At 43.2% G+C, this 17,681-nt stretch overlaps 1 protein-coding gene across 1 annotated transcript in view; it reads left to right on the top strand.

Annotated features, from left to right (window-relative positions):
• Positions 1-13,192, top strand: part of VWC2 (von Willebrand factor C domain containing 2) — a 114,744-nt gene extending 101,552 nt beyond the window's left edge. Inside the window, exon 3 of the mRNA XM_060156238.1 lies at positions 13,041-13,192. Within this exon, the coding sequence (XP_060012221.1) occupies positions 13,041-13,192 (152 nt within the window). The remainder of the gene's footprint in view (positions 1-13,040) is intronic.
• The last annotated feature ends 4,489 nt before the right edge of the window (positions 13,193-17,681 follow it).

Raw genomic sequence — 17,681 nt, 5'->3', positions numbered from 1 at the left:
AAATGCCTTCCAGACCACCACTAGATCTCCTTTCCCCTCTTTCCTCCTTGGGTTGAATCCTGGCTCATGTGACATAACAGGCCATGCTTGGTTTACTTTTCCTTATTTGTTCACAATAACTTAGGGTTGATCCATGCTGTCAGCTCTGCAGCTGTGGTCTAGACACTCACTGATTTTCCAAATCCAGCTCTTGTTCAGATATCAATTTATGTGTTGAAGAAGGCTAGGAAAACTGGTTTCAATACATTTTATTCTATTATGAGTATAGATTCTGTTCTAATTCATAACATTATTACTGATGGCAAAGCTTACCATTCAGAATTGATGAGACCCTCTCGGCCTTTGTACAAGCCCGATATGAGGGGGGTCCGACCAATCCAGGAGCTGTCTCGGGGGTGACTCAGAAGCTCATCCTAGTGCCTGGATGGCCGGGATGTGCGGACAGGCCGGCTCTGTCACTGTCCACACACGGAATTGCAAGGGAGACCAGATGTCCACGGCCCATGTACCTTTTGTTGCCGCTGCGGCATCGTGGTGGGCTGTTCCCTCACTTCTGATCTCACAACGTTCACTTCACATTCACTGCTGACCCTGTGTATGTTTCAGGTGACTTTTTAGATATGTCAACTGAGAAAAATGCACAACCTAAAAGTTCAAATTATGCTTTATTTGGCAGACTTTCCCAGGACTTCAAGCCTGGAAGGTAGTAGCATCTCAGATAGCTCTGAAGGATGGCTCTGGAGAGGTAAGGGGGCCGCCAAAAATAGGGATCTTTGCAACAAAGGCCAGGCGGTTGGAACATCAAAAGACGACTACGTAAAGAAAACCAGCTGTCTCAGGTTAAGGGATTTAGTGTTTTTCTATGTATGGGAAGATGCAAGAGTCTGGGCTCACTGAAATCATTCCTTTGATACACACCTTGACTACCTGGGGCCAGTATCCTGTTTTTCTCCATCCTGAATTCCCCTCAGGGCCCATAGTCTGGGGTGGCCACATCGGCTGATGGCTTGGTGGCCCCAACATTCATTGTTTACTGGAAGGGCAGGTGACATTTTTTGGTCCACAGATATATTAATGGCATTTGGAAAAAGGCTATTTCCTGGAGCTGCCATTTCTTCCATTTTTTCAGGATGCTACTTAGGCTTCTATTTTTTTTTTTTTTTTTTTTTTTTTTTTGCGGTACGCGGGTCTCTCACTGCTGCGGCCTCTCCCGTTGCGGAGCACAGGCTCCGGTCATGCAGGCCCAGCGGCCATGGCTTACGGGCCGAGCCGCTCCGCGGCACGTGGGATCCTCCCGGACCGGGACACGAACCCGCGCCCCCTGCATTGGCAGGCGGACTCTCAACCAGTGCGCCACCAGGGAAGTCCTAGGCTTCTATTTTGAAGGTTAAATTTGATGACGTGCTGTGGTATTGAATAAAGCTAGGTCTAACTACCAGAGTAAGGTGATGAATCATTTAAACAGTCTGGCAACAGCACCAGTGTTTCCCCCCATAGGTGACTGTTTGTGCCTTGTGTGTGGGGATCAGAGGGAAGCACAGACTGCAGAAGAAGGTGGAAGATGCTGGCAGGATCTGGGAGCTCGGGCATTACACTGACCCTTGAAGGAGGAGGTCCCAGGAGCTGAGACCTAGAGCCATCAAAGGGGAGGAAACCAGGAGGCAGCTGCAGGGTGGTAGCCTGGATGGAATATGGGGACACACACGGGCATCCCTGTGGACACTGCTTGTACCCTGAGAACGAACAGTGTGTCCCAGGAGCTCCAAGGCTCCCACACCGGCTTTCCACGGTGACCACTAAAACTGTATTGGGAGAAATGGTCTAAATTGGAAATAAATGAAAAACTTGATTTACATGTTTTAAAAATATTCCATTTGAATTCAAGAAGCCTTAGTAGGCCGTTGGCAACAGCAAATGGGTGCCCTGTGGTCGTCATTCACACTTGCAATTTTGAAACAGGTGGGCCAGCTGGCCTGTTAGATTGTACCAGAAACGCTTGAGAGACAAATCCATGCTTTGCAAAAGGAAGTCTAATGTACAATCTCAATTCTAATCTCTTGATATTTCTAGGTTTCAGCTTTCCCGTCTCTGTGTTGAGGGAGTCTGAATAAAAGATCTCCAAGGTCTAAAATCTGTGGTGCAAACATTCTCCACCTCAATGTTCCCACCCCGCATCTCCTGTAGGAACAAAGGGAGGGTAAGCAAAGCAAAGCAAGACTCTGAGTTCCTAGCAATAAGGAACCACATACATTTACGCTGTACGTATGATTATCCTAATAATTGTTAGTCAGATGTACTTGCTATAAACTGTGAAACCGAATCCTGATATAAATTATATTTTTACATAAATGGATAGACAACACAGGCAAAATTGTGTTTAATTTGCTGAGGATAGAACCAGCAGGAAGACAAAAGAGCCTGTTCAAATACAGGGAGGCACAGAATCACCCAGGAAAGGAATGCATCTAGGAGATGCTAAATTCCATAACCTGCTGACTTTTTACAGATCAATAAATCCATAGCATCTTCGAGTCACCATCCCCACTTGCCTAAACAGTGAAAACGTCGGATCAGTTTTTACAGGTTAACATCCTATCTTACAAGGCTACTTAACATCTCCTCCTTTCTCACTTGGGAATTGTTAGTGTCAACTGAAAAAATAATGCACAACCTAAAAATTGAGAAGTCTACTTTATTTGGCAAAAAAAACTGAGGACTTAAGCCCAGACAGGCTCTCAGATAGCTCTGAGGGACTACTGTGAAGAGGTAAGGGTGGGCCAGGATAGAGAGGAGTTTTTGCAACAAAGACCAGGTAGTGGGAACATCAAAAGATTACTGTTAGTTAGTTAAAGAAAACCAGACATCTCAAGTTAAGGAATTTAGCGCTTTTCTATGCATGGGAAGATGCAAGAGTCTGGGCTCACTGAAATCATTCCTTTGTTCTGCACCTCAGCAATCTGGGGCCAGTGTCCTGTGTTTTCTCATCCTGAGTCCCCTCAGGGTGCACCGCTGGCGTGGGCTGCAGTGGCTGACGGCTGGATTGAGGGCATCCTGTTTCCATCCTGAGTTCCCTCAGGGCTCACCGTCAGGGCCGCTGTAACGTGATGGCTTGATGGCTGCAACATCCTTTGTGTACTGATGTCACAGTGACATTTTTCATTCACACCATGATAGAGTGTGTGGAAAAACTCTCCCAGTGAGATCAACTCTAAGGTTTGGAGAAAATATACATGCAGTTTTTTTTTAAAAAATGGTTTGCAGATATCAGAGTACAAAGGACTTGGAGGTCTAGCTGTCAGAGGAAAGGCAGGCTCACTGAGCTAAGCTCCATACTCACCTCCCCAGTGTTTGCTCAGGGCATTTGCAGGATCTAGAGCAGAGACAGATGTCCTGCGGAAAGCCATAGCCCAGGTGGCAGCTTCTGGCTGAGCTGGGAGGTGGAAGGTGGTGTTTGGGCCGCCAGGGAGGCTGGGAACTGAGAGGGAGGCTGCATTTGAGAAGAGGAGGGAAGCACAAAGAAGTGAGGCCAAAATTCTTCATGTAATTTTCCTGCAAGGCATTTGCAGACTGCAAAGCTGCAATGTGCCAGGTAAGAGAAGCAGAACCCGAGCAGAAGGCAGCAGCTGGGTGGCTGGAGCTTGCAGAGACCTGCCAGGACCACAGTGCTCAAGAGAGCGTGTGGAGGGGCCCCAGCAAACAGCAGGAGTTTTCAACCAAGACTTCAAGAAAGGCTGTGCCCTAGGAGTGAGGGGGGGCTGGAAAAGACCAACCCGAACAAAGCCTCAAATCCATTCGCGCCCAGATCACTGTAGCCCCCCTGTACTCTGTCAGCCAGAAGGCTCTATCCAGGGCCTGTACGATGTCGCTTTCACAGTATATGTTGTTTAATTCAAAATGTCCAGGCAAGCCAAGAAATACCAAGTGACCCCAAACCAAGAGAAAAGCAAACTAGGAAATGAGAGGCTCACAGGTTATCAAGATATGGTGACTATTTCAGAAGGTTTTTAAAGTAACAGATTAACATACACAAGAAGACAGAAGAAAAGTTGGAGAATTTCACTGAGAACTGGGTTATACCAAAAAAGTTGAAACTGAAAAATGCAATAACAAATTAAGAATTCAGTAGACGGTTTGCTAAAAAGACGAGGCAGAGCAGAAGTGGGTATCACTGATCTAGAAGACGAATGCTGGGCTCCTGGCTGCCTGGGTCTCCCTCGCTGCCCTGCCGTCCTGCTGTGCTGGGCTCTTCCTCTGTGCTTAGCCCCTGATGGGGGAGGAGGAGGTGCCCCCAGGCACCCACTTAGGCCTTTCTTCATTAATGCCCTGTCTTCTTGTGGCTCACCATTCCGTGTAAAAATCTAAAGCGTGTTGGCAATTTACCCTTCTGTGTAGCCGTGGCAGTTTTATTTTCATTGTGTCAATTCATTATTTAATTCTAAAACTGTAACTCAGTGGCACATGCCCTGAGTTCCAGCTCTGTGCTGCGTGCAGCGCTAGACGCTGTGATGAGCCTCCCTCCTCCCTGGCGGGGAGACCCTGAGGGCCCCTGAGGGTGGCACTGTGACAGGCAGCTCTGCCGGAGACACAGGAGCACCCAGGAGGGACGCTTAATTACAGACCTCCCCGCAGGTTCAGGCTTGGTTTGGAATTTGTGAGCCTCAGCCCAAGTTATTGTCAGGTCAGTGGACACATGACATCATGGGCTGGATTGTGCTGGTGTCAACTGAAGAAAAGCACAACCTAAAAGTTGAGAGTTATGTTTTATTTGGAGGACAGCACTGAGAACTGAAGCCCGGGACGCAGCCTCTCGGGTTGCTCTGAGGGACTGCTCCAAAGAGGTAAGGGGGAGTCAGGATATATAGGGGTTTTTGCAACAAAGACCGGGTAGTGGGAACATCAAAAGATTGCTGTTAATTAAAGAAAACCAGGCATCTCAAGTTAAGGAATTTAGAAATTTTCTATGCATGGGAAGATGCAAGAGTCTGGGCTCACTGACATCATCCCTTTGTTCTGCACCTCAGCCATCTGGGGCCAGTGTCCTGTGTTTTCTCATCCTGAGTCCCCTCAGGGTGCACCGCTGGGGTGGGCTGCAGTGGCTGACGGCTGGATTGAGGGCATCCTGTTTCCATCCTGAGTTCCCTCAGGGCTCACCGTTAGGGCGGCTGTAACGTGATGGCTTGATGGCTGCAACATCCTTTGTGTACTGATACGGCAGCGACATTTCTTCACTCACACTGGTAACTAGGGCAAAACTGAGGGCTTGACACAGACTCTGCATTTCGGGAGACTGGATGTGGGGCTTCTAAGGGGATGAGAGACCTCCTTGGTGTTTAGTCCCCCGCCAGCACCTGGGGTCCTGGGCTGGGCCTGATACAAGCTATTCTGACACTGCGAGTCAGTCACTGTGCAGGTGATGTGAACGACAGGTAGGGACTCCTTGCTCTGAAGTCAGAGCAGCACAGAAAAGTTCAGGGTAGCCAATGCCCATCCACTGCCTGCTTGAACAACCGTTCCTCAGGCAAAAGGCATTCTATGCTGTGTTCGTTTTGAAATTAGCCATTTTTAGCCTGAGCGTCCTTGAGTAACAGCCAGGCCAGCAATAGAATTTAAGGATCAATAATTACTTATGAGCCATGTGACTTGGACTAATGTTTATTCCTTCTAAATATCATTTCCATTTATAATATTCTTCTGCATGCATCATATTTTTTAAAGTACCATATAAATATCAGATATTATAATTAGATTAATTAAGATTAAAAACTGCTTCTCTCTATTCCCCTACTTACTAATGAAGTCATATATATATAAATATTGCTTTATTTGCCACTGAATAATTATAGTGACCAGACTGCTTTTGTACATCAGGATTCTCTTCAGTAATTTATATTTTAGCTCATCAAGTTATCATATGTGGTTTTTTTTTCAAGTTTCTTAGTGGTTCTTGGACTTCAAGTCTATAATTTTTTTTTAAGATGTTGGGGGTAGGAGTTTTATTAATTAATGAATTTATTTTTGCTGTGTTGGGTCTTCGTTTCTGTGCAAGGGCTTTCTCTAGTTGTGGCAAGCGGGGGCCACTCTTCATCGCAGTGCACAGGCCTCTCACTATTGTGGCCTCTCTTGTTGCAGAGCACAGGCTCAGTAGTTGTGCTTCACAGTCCTAGTTGCTCTGTGGCATGTGGGATCCTCCCAGACCAGGGCTTGAACCCATGTCCCCTGCATTAGCAAGCAGATTCTCAACCACTGCGCCACCAGGGAAGCCCCCAAGTCTATAAATTTAAAGTAAGTGTTCCATGAAAATGAAAATACAACTACCACACATCAAAACTTATGAGACCACAGCTAAAGTAGAACTGAAAGAGAAATTCATGGAACTAAATGCTTACATTAGAAAAGAGGAAAATTCTCAAATCAATAATGTAAATCACCAACTCAAGAAACTAGAAAAAGAACATCAGGGACTTCCCTGGTGGCACAGTGGTTAAGAATCCGCCTACCAGTGCAGGGGACAGGGGTTCAAGCCCTGGTCCGGGAAGATCCCACATGCCGCGGAGCAACTAAGCCTGTGTGCCACAGCTACCGAGCCTGTGCTCTAGAGCATGCACGCCACAACTACTGAGACCACACGCTGCAGCTACTGAAGCCCACGCACCTAGAGCCCGTGCTCCACAACAAGAGAAACCACCGCAATGAGAAGCACGTGAACTGCAACCAAGAGTAGCCCCCGCTCGCCGCAACTAGAGAAAGCCCGTGCGCAGCAACAAAGACCAAGGCAGCCAAAATTAAATAAATAAATAAATAAATTTATTAAAAAAAGAAAAAGAAAAGCAAACAAAGTAATAGAAAGAATAAAATAGTAATGATAAAAACAAAACAAGTCAATAAAACTGCAAACAGAAAGTCAGTTGTGAAAATTAATGAAATAAAAAGCTGTTTTTTTTTAAAGATCAACAAAACTGATAAACCCTTAATACAACACAGGAAAAAAATATAGGGAAGATGCAAATTACTAATATTAAGAATAAAACAGGAGATGTCATTACAGATCCCACAGAAATTAAAAGGATAATAAAAGAATACTAACAGTTCTACACACATAAATTTAACAATTTAGAGGATATGAACCAACTCCTTGAAAAATATGAGCTGCCTCAACTTACCCAACATGAGACAGATAACCTGTATGAAAGCTACTAAGGAAATTGAATTCATAATTTTAAAAGTCCCCTCAAAACTCCAGGTCCTGATGTTTCCATCGGAGAAAAGTACCAGACATTCAAAGAACTAATATCACTTCTATAAAATCTTCCAACAAGAGAAGAGGAAGAAATAATTCCCAACCCATTCTATGAAGTCAGTATCATCCTGATACCAAAACTAAATGAAAGACAATATTTTAAAAAGTACAAACCAATATCTTCAATAAATAAACAGCATTTCTTAACATTTTTATTAGCAAATCAAATACATCAATATATAACAAGAATTTTACGTTATGACCACAAGGGATTTTTTTTTCCAGGAATGCAAAGTTTGCTCAAAAGTCAATCAGTAGGGTTTCCAGTCACCTCTCCATCCTAAAAACAAGTAAAAAGCTCAACAAATGGAAAAATCGGTAACACTTCTTAGATCCATCAGAGAAGTAAGGTCACAAGGCAAACTGAATCTCCCTAAAATTTGGAGAGACGTAGAGACAGATGTAGAGAATCAAACTCACCAGAGCAGAGACCTCCATGCGAATCAGCGCCGGGGCAGGAAAACCTAACCCGTACGTGGCGAATTTCTGGGAGTCAAAACCCCCGGGGGCCCCAGACATAGAGGGTCCTCACAGTTACGTGAACTTTGACATCTTTTGACAGAAGAAGGGGGTACGTATCCTTTCTGAAATATTTCAGAACCTTCTGTTCTTTTAAAAAAGTTCTGATCTCAGGAGAAACTTGACCAGAGCCTAACCTGTTGAGGTTTTATCCAAGCGCAGTTGAAGTGGGGGAAGGGAAATACCCAACTCCAGCCCCCGGAGCCATCTGTACAACCAAGGTGGAAGGTGGGGGGCTAAGAAACACTTGTGAAGCTCACAGTCCAGAAGCAAATACGAAAAGGTTAAGACCTAATTATGGGACTGAGAACCCTCCCTCCACCTTGCTGTCAGGGTTACTAAAGTTCTTTTTAGAGTAGTTCCTCTTCCCCAGTGCATCATGGGTGACCATTCAAAACGAAATTAACGAGGCACACTAGGAGGCAAAAAACAAACAAACAAACAGTTTGAAGAGACCAGAACCAGAGTCAGATAGGACATGTTGGAATTATCAAACCAGAATTTTAAAATAATTATGATTGAGAATGCAAATAAACTGATTGCTGATTGGAATGTAAATTTCATAGTTACTCTGGTAAACAGTTTGGTAGTTTCACATAAAACTGAACCTACAACTGCTGTAGGCTCCAGTGATTGCTCTCATCTCAGAAGAATGAAGATTATGTTCACACAAAACACATGCGTGAATTTTTATAGCAGCTTTATCCTTGATAGCCAAAAAACTGGGAGAAAATCCAAAATGTTCATCAGTAGGTGCATGGGTAAAGTGGGGTCAATCCATAGCATGGAAACATCTTCTCTGTAAAAGGAATGAGCCGTTGGTACTTTCGACAACTTGGCAAGGTCTCAACGGTATTATGCTGAGTTTAAAAAGCCAACCTCAGAAGTCACTTACTGTTCCATTCCACATATATAACATTCTTTTAATGACAAAACTATAGATATGAAAAGGATAGTGATTTCCAGAGTTAAGGTTGAGCGGGTGGGGAGGGTGGTAATAGTGACTCTAAACGGAGGCATGAGGGTGATCTTGGTGGTGATGGAGCGGTTCTGGATCTTGGTCTGTTGATGGTCACACAAAACTACGCATATGACAAAATGACACAAGTGTGCACACACCCACTGTACCCACTGTACCTGTCAGCTCCTCCCACTGGTTTTGTGCTATAGTTATAAGATGTAAGATGTAACTTGGGAAAACTGAGTGAAAAGCACATGGGTTCTCCCTGTAGTACCAACTTCCTGGTTTGACTGGAATCTATAACTTCAAAATAAAAAATTTTTAATATGGTTCATAGGAAAATAATGTGTGTGTGTGTGTGTGTACACACACATATTCAGAGGGAGTTGGGTACAAGAGTCTCATAATTTGGTTAATTTATAGGAACATTGCTTTTAAGATGGAAGATTTAGAAATTTTCAGTAATTGGAATCTGTTATAGAAATATCAATAGGTTGTAGAAATTATATTTTAGTGAAATGTTCATAATTTACCAAACACTTTTATGTAGTTTTGATTCAAAAAGAATTTACAAAGTACAGGAGCAGTAACTCTGTTGAACTATATCATAAGTAAATATTTGAAGCAGGAAGAAACAGCAACAGTGCATATAATTCTAAAAGTCATGTGAATAACCCTCTACTCAGACTAAAATCATTTTACATGAAGAAAGCTTATTTTTCTTCTTTTTTTAAATTGCAGTATAGTTGATTTACAGTGTTGTGTTAGTTTCAGGTGTACAGCACAGTGATTCAGTTATATACCTATGAAGAAAGCTTATTTTATAAATTCTTCAAGGGTCGACACTTGTACCACCTAACTCTGTGTTACTGATACGACCACACAGAGAAAAGAGTTAAGTGACTTTTGAACAAAACGCACGAATTTGGAACACAGTTCCCTCTCCCCTCCTGTCAGTCTTGCCACGTCAGACAAAAGTGTCCCCACGTGGTGTCCAAACCTACGAGGGGTTAGGAAAGGGGTTATAACATAATCCAGATGCAACAATGGTCAAGAATTTACAAATTATGTCATAGTAAAATCTTTTACCAGGAATAATTGCTCTTTTTTAATCACAGGCCTGGGAGACAAATACCTGACAGTCCAGATGCTTGTAGAACCTTCGACCTGCGTTTAATCCAAAGTTGAGACTCAGTGAAGACCCAGAATCAGGGTTTCTTCTCACTATTCATTAAGCAGTAATAAGGAGATGACTTTATATATAAGTATTTTGAAAGCTTATGAAACAAAGACTTTCTTATATGAGACAAAGTGTAAATTGTCGCTTTTTACCTCTAGGATTAGGTGTTTAAATTACCTTTTTGAACACTTGGTGTTTTTGTTGGATTTTGCTCTTCTTCGTGAATACACATTTTACTAATACACTACCAGCACTTTCTTGTGAGCCTCACTTTACCATATCTCTTCCTAGCCTGAAGCAAATGATAATAAATGCTCTCAGCATTTAAGCATTTCGTATACACGGAGGTGGGGGAGGGTTTGGGAGGCCAGTTTCCAAATGCCCACTGACCTTGCTTGTGACGGGGACACAGGGGCGCTGCCTCACACAAGCCCTGTGTACAGATGTGGAGTGACCCCCTGGGACATATTTTTAAGTGAAAACAGCCAAGTACGTAGAGTTAGGAGTATGCTACCTTTTATGAAAGAAAGACGAATCAATAATAATTTGCTTATTCTTTTAAAGAAAGTTACGCTAGGGGATGCAGTAGAGCTAGTGAAGCTGGTCATCGCAGTGGCTGGATGGGAGAGCGCAGTGAGGCAAACGAGGCTCACGCTGTACACCGCTGTTCCTACGGCCACGTGGAGAGAAGGGCTGGGTGACTTCTGAACAAAGGGCACCGGCTCTGAGAACTAAGAACATCTTACTGTTAGTTAGGAGTAGCACTTACGGTGTCATTTTAAACTCTTTTACGTAACTGAGAGAGAGAAAATAGGTGAGTATGCTAGTGATTTTAATAAACAAGAGTCTCAGTGGAAGACGAGGTACATAATTTAAAACCTAAGTAAAGTTAAGCAAAGAGTTAATAGGATCAATTACATAAATAAATATGTTCAATTTGAAGTGTTTCATTGTAAGAGAAAAGAGGTACACATATAAAATCTAAGAAGAAAGAGTTATGAATCCTAATAATGTCAACTCACAATTTAAAACCTGTGCGTGTGTGTGTGTGTGTCCCCACCTGTGCCCACTGAGAGGGGCTGGATGCAGTGACTCCCCAGTAATGATGAGCACTTGCAATAATCAGGCCTCGGATCCTCACAGAGCCGAGGACACAATCCAAGGCCGAGGAACGAGAGGTGGGCTGGGTGGGGGGTTTGGAGATCAGGGACCTCCTGTTGGCCTACAGGTGGGGAGGGTCTGGAGTTCAAGTATCCTGATTCACCAAAGCTGATGCAGGAGTGACTTTGGGACCGAAGAGGCAGTGGTTCCAGGCGTGTGAGCGTGAAGTGTCAGCAACTGCAGAGACCGCTGCCCTCTGGAAAACCAGGAGCAGTGCTCAACGGAGAAAACCGGGTTGATGTGTGTTTGGGCTCCTCCTCAGCTGGGTGACTGTTAATGCTTCGAGGTCTTGGGGAGACAAGCGGGGTCAGGAGGGGAACCTAGGGCGGGTCTGAGTGGAGGGGCCCGAGGAAAGCGGAGCTCCTGGCGGGAGAAGGGGCGGTGCCCGGGGGTGAGGTCTCCAGGGCCACCTTCTGGAGCCCTGATCCTTGCCGCTTGGCTGACAGAAGACAAAGCCACTGAAGCATGAGTTACTCTGCTTAGAGTTATTCTGACTAGAATTACAAAAAAGCCAGTTTTTATCCTAGCGTTTTGGCGGATTCATTCATTTTTTAAAATTCTGCAGATGAACAATTTTCATGTCTTTGATGACTTGACACAGTGTCATTGGGCGTGCTTTGGTGTGAGCACATTATCAAAGGCTGTAGAAGCAAAGGAAGGGAGGATGAGCCTGAGAGCCTGTGTTCAAGGCTGAGGTAAGGACCGATGTCTCCGTTTCAGAGGAAGGTTTGGAGGCTGAGCAGTTGTTCCCATATGACTGAGTGGTATGAACTGTAGCACAGAAACCATTTGTTTCAACCGAAACAACTAACACTGGAAATCTCCCTGATAACCATTGCTTCGTGTCCTGGATTTTACATGGAGTAAGATGCACACATGGCACCTTTGTTGGTGGAGAAGCTGGTAGGTGATGTTGATCAAGAATCGAGGGGTCTTCAGTTCTCAAGGAAGACTGTGGACCATGTACCCCTGGTTCATGCTGAGACAGTGCCTCTCAAAGCGTGGCCCCAGGCCAGCACCAGCATCACCGGGGCACTTGTTATCCAAGCAGATTCCCTGCTCACAGCCCAAACCTGAGTCAGAAGTGCTAGGGGGTGGGACCACTAACCGGTGTTTCTAGAGCCGTCCAGGTGGTTGTTCTGTAAGCTGACCTTTGAAACCTGCTCTAAAAGGTGTGGTGGTAACACTGGATTTATGTCACTTCAAGCAATTTGCTTGTTTCCGCTCTCTCTCCTGATAAGCCTGGTTCTCTGAAAGTCCCCGTTAATCAAGTTTTTCTATGATTACTTGGAATTAATTGAATCAAACGATTGCAGATCCAGCCCATGTAGAAGGCCCCCAAATTGAACATCACAGTCGGTGGAAAACACAGGATTGTCATTCATAAAAATCTTATTTTTAAAATTTTTTTAAACTTTTAATTTTATGTTTGAGTATAGCCAGTTAACAATGTTGTGATTAAAAAAAATAAAACAAATAAAAATCAATGTTGTGATAGTTTCAGGTGCACAGCAAAGTGACTCAGCCATACATATGCATGTATCCATTCTCCAAACTCCCCTCCCATCCAGGCTGCCACATAACATTGAGCAGAGTTCCCTGTGCTATACAGTAGGTCCTTGTTGGTTATCCATTTTAAATAGAGCAGTGTGTACATGTCCACTGATTCCAAACCCCCTGAATATCCCTTCCCCCTCTGCTAACCTAAGTTCATTCTCTAAGTCTGTGAGTCTGTTTCTGATTTGTAAATAAGTTCATTTGTATCATTTTAAATAACATGGCTTTCATTTCAGGAAAAAACTGGGAACACTTCATAGTCCTGAAATGGTAACTTTTTCACTGTCCTTCCTGAAAGGAGTGGATAAAACATGCAGGGTAAAGCTAACTCTCCTAATTAAGTGCAACCTGTTTCTTCTTTCCAGGCCCAAACTGCTTTGCCGAGACCGCTGTCATCCCCGCCGGGAGGGAAGTGAAGACGGACGAGTGCACCGTCTGCCACTGCACCTACGAGGAGGGCACCTGGAGGATTGAGAGGCAGGCCATGTGCACCAGGCACGAGTGCCGGCAGATGTAGGGCTGGCCGCACGGACCACAGATGTTCTCTAGGATCCTTTCCCGATCTACCTGAACGTTCTGGATGCCTCTGGGAAATATCGACCGGAAGGAGCAGACTTTTGATGAGGAATTGTGGAAAACTGTTGGTACGTTTTCTTTTCTTGGTCACAACAACTGCAGGAGAAGGAAATGGACATATTTCCAAACATCGACAAGAACTTTGGGCAAAAAAGTCCACTTCTAAATAAATGTGCTATTTTCACAGTAAGTACACTAAAGTACACTATTATATATGAAATGTATTTCTATAATCCCTCTATTAGAGAGCTTCTATAAATGTTTTCTATAGATACAGATTAAAAATGCTGTGTTGTCAACTGTCCTCACTGCGTACCTGCATTGCTTCTGCATTTCTGATTCCATCACGTGAGATTATTTGTGGTCGCTGATTCTCCTACGAATCTTGGAATAGTGCACCCATTAATGGATCATAAGATAAGGGAACTGATTTTCCCTGAGATCCTCTCCAAATTCTATTTCATTGCAGAGAGATATATAGTGTCGATCCTTAGAAGATCCAGTCGAATTCACACAAATATAATATTTCCTTCTTGTAACTTACTGCTTTTAGTATCTCCATTCTCAGTCATTTGGGAGATGCAGGTACAAAGATAACGGATACACGCTTTTTCTGTTCATTCAAAGCTCCCACGTCGTGGGCCACTGACGGATGCACGCAGATATTTCATTTTCACTTACTTGACTTTCTCTTCTAAACGTGACTTTACATCACGCCCCAAACTGAGGAACAGGATAGGCTGGATAATTTGCATCATTGGTACCTCACGCGGAAGCACACAGTCAAATAGGGGAACCCCTGTTTCTCTGGAGGAGAGGTAAGGGAAACTGAACCCCTGAAAAAGTCTATACCTGTAATCTACATGTGGCATGGACATTCCACCTCTCTAGCCCATGGACTTGTGGTTCTCCTGGGGACGATCCTGTCTCCTACATGGCAGGCATAGTCCAATCCTGAATGAGAGCCCTGTATTAGTCACTGTGCAAGAGCCCAATGAGAAAGCAGTTCTGTTGAATATATTAAAACAACAGTGCCGAAGGTCATGGGCAACGTTCCTGGAGTTACATGTCACTCCAAACCAACTCCACTTCTCTTCATTTGGATAAAAGAAGCCACTGCTAATCCCGCTGATCTGATCAGTGCATGTTATAGAATATTTCTGCCTTTATCAATCACATCAACACCTGACACATTGATGAAAAAGGTAACCAGAGTTTTAATAGGTTTAGGGAGAAAAAGCAGAACTATGGTCACTATTTAATGCCTTTAAAGCTTTTCCCCCATACATTTATTGATTCCAAAATTTTGAATTAAGCATCTAAGTACAAATTATTGTGACCACAAAAAAAGGAATAAATCATGGTTTCCTGCCTTCATGGACTTTTGGCCTCTGGTGCAACACAAATAAGAAATCAATCACTGTGCATCGTGGTGGGAGCTGAACTAGAGGTCGGCAAAGGGTGGTCAAAGAGGCTTCATTCCATACAGAAGAAATCATTTAGTCATTAACGTTTGAATAGTACCCAAGAAAAATGGATACTTTTGTCATCACTAAAAAGTTGACCCATTGTGGACCTTATAACTAACTGCAAAGCCACCACTAACTGAATCCTCAAGAAATTTACATATGCTTATATTTAATTTTTATCTTATCAAGAACACTTTGGGCCAAATGGGCTCTGCACACAGCTTTCCATGCAAATCCTCAGGGGAAGTACCATGTAGACGCTCTCAGGTGTGATCAGCTTTCCAGAACTTACTTTTTGTATTAAAGGCTACTAGAAATCAGCCATCTCTCCATCATCCAAGGGAAGATTTTTATGAGCCAAGGTTATATCAAGGTATGATTTTGTCAACAAATGGCCCCAGCCTCCTGGGGAGGTGGGTTAGCAGGGATGTCTCAGCACACAAGCAGCCTCTTCTCACCCCAGCAGACATGCTGCAACTAGACAGACCCCATCAAGGGGGCCCAGAGTCTCCCTGCTCCCCTTGGTGATGTCGCTCCTCCCAGGTGGGCAGTGAGCTTGGAAATCATGGCGATGGCTCCTCAAACGTGGTGAGAATTCCAGGAAACCTGGTATTTTGTTGCACAGAGAGCGTGAACCTGACACCATCCTGTGAAATTGTCTAAACTCGCGTGACCCACCCTTGTCCCAGGCATGCTCCAGGCTGGAGCCCCAGGGCCATTATTACAGTAAAGTAACCCCTGCCCCTCCTCTTTCCACATAAGGATGACTCATAACCAAACACAGGGCAGAACATGGATTAACAACACTGCATAAGCTTCATGTAGAATGATACTATTTGCATTGTTGTCCAAGAGAAACGTGATTCTCAGGTTCTTTATTTCATGCTGTTGATATTAGACTTTCACATCCATAAAGTATATCGGGGAAAATTTTGGTTTCCTCCTCTCTTTCCATAGAACATTTTGCTGAGATTCCTAATGATGAAAACTGCTCTAACAGAGGAAAGTATGGGTCCAAGTTACTGATTTCAAAATACGGTTTTGACATAGTACTGAAAAGGGAGCCTCAAAATTCTAGTGCAGAAGTGATTGGAGAGCCATAATTCTTAAAATTCAAATAGGCCTACTCCATGAGTACCTCATAAATGTTGTTGAATGGTTTATTCAAGTGAAAAAAAGGAAACCATGCTTACCAATGTATTACATGAATTTATTTAAAATGTTTCAACCTATATCAATATCTGAAAACCTGAAGCTACTTGTATAAGCAATAGTGACTCTGGAATTTTCTAATCTGATGTTTTAGATTTTCAAATTAGATTCATTCTTTCAGCCACAGGCTCTTTCCTTGTTGGATGGATCCGTCAGTACTTGTACATTTCACAGAAGCTCGTATTTCACTACTGCACACAACAAATGTTAGCTGCACCCTTCGCCACATGCCAGAGTCTGCAGTACAGATGGAGACCTGAGTGTATGCTTGACCTCAAGGAATTTATATGCCTTGAAACTAACATTTGATTAGTTTCTTTTCAATCTTTTCACACCTTCAATGTCTTCATCTCCTGTGTGCAGTAAAACATAAAGAGATGAATTCTTAAACAATTTAAAATTTGTGGCATCATGCATAACTTTAATAAACTCTTCTCTTCACTCCCCCAATGTAAGTGTTGTATGTGTACAATGTTAAAAAATGCCCAAAAAATTTCAGAGAATTCAGATGTTTTCGCTTTTGTTTTTGTTTTGATTTTAAGCATTGAAATGGACTTCTTAATGTGTCCATTAGTTGAAACATGAAAAATACACAGTTTCTAACAAGCATTATTGAAAACTGCATCGATTATTTTAAACATAGATTACTGAAACATAGAAAAAACAAAAGTATAGACACAAGCCAAATTAGCAAATATTAACAACTCACTCTATTTGCTTTAATAGGCAAGAGAGCAAGTCTTCTTTTTATTAATTTTAAAAAGTCAGATGTTATTGTGTTGCATTGGAGGACACATCTGACTTTTTAGAATTAATAAAAAATTAACAAAGGTGACCTAGATGTCATCCCATTGGCACAGGGGACAGTTCCAGGCGTCCCAGTTAGTGGGCACCACTGGTGACAGCATATGGCTTCTCTGGCCAATATAATTTGCAACATAATATTCTTACTAGACCTGCCCACTTACTATCACTCCGATGGCTGATGCAGTCATTTTTCCTGAATAATCTGGTTTAGAGCGAGCAATTCACTTATTCTAGAATAAATGCATTTTTACGGTTCGTACTTTTCACATTCCAGCTGCCACTCTTTATGGTTCCACAGTAGAACTGGTCCATGCTCCTTACTCCAAAGCAACCTCCCCAGTCTACGATTTTAGTTTCCTAAACATAGATTTCCATTTTGACTGAATGCTCCCAATGGCACACAGAACAGCCAGACTCCTCAGCATGGCAGACTTGCCTCTTTACATGTGGATCCTGGTCCACACCCTGACCCGGCCCTGCTGGCTCTCAGCACCTCAGACTGGGCTCTGAACCTGCCTCTACCTCCCATCCCTGCCTTTTCAGCGCAGGGAGAGATGAGCCACTTTTCAGTATCAAACTCAAAGGCCATTACTTGTGAAGCTTCTTTAGTCCTAATTGGACAGTCATTTTATACCCTGCCATACTATTCATTTGGTATCTTATTTTAGCATGATTTATTTTTTTCTATTTTTTGAAGTATAGTTGATTTACAATGTTGTGTTAATTTCTGCTGTACAGCAAAGTGACTCAGTTATTTATATATATATATATATGTTCTTTTTCTAATATATTCCTTTCCATTATGGTTTATCACAGGATACTGAATACAGTTCCTTTGCTATACAGTAGGACCTTGTTGTTTATCCGTCCTATATATAATAGTTTGTATCTGCTAATCCCAAACTCCAATCCATCCCTCCCCCACCCCTCCTCCCCCATGGC

The sequence above is a fragment of the Lagenorhynchus albirostris genome, chromosome 8 (genome assembly GCF_949774975.1).
Source record: "Lagenorhynchus albirostris chromosome 8, mLagAlb1.1, whole genome shotgun sequence".
NCBI classification, from domain to species: Eukaryota; Metazoa; Chordata; class Mammalia; order Artiodactyla; family Delphinidae; genus Lagenorhynchus; species Lagenorhynchus albirostris.
This window is presented reverse-complemented; position numbering and strand designations above follow the sequence as displayed.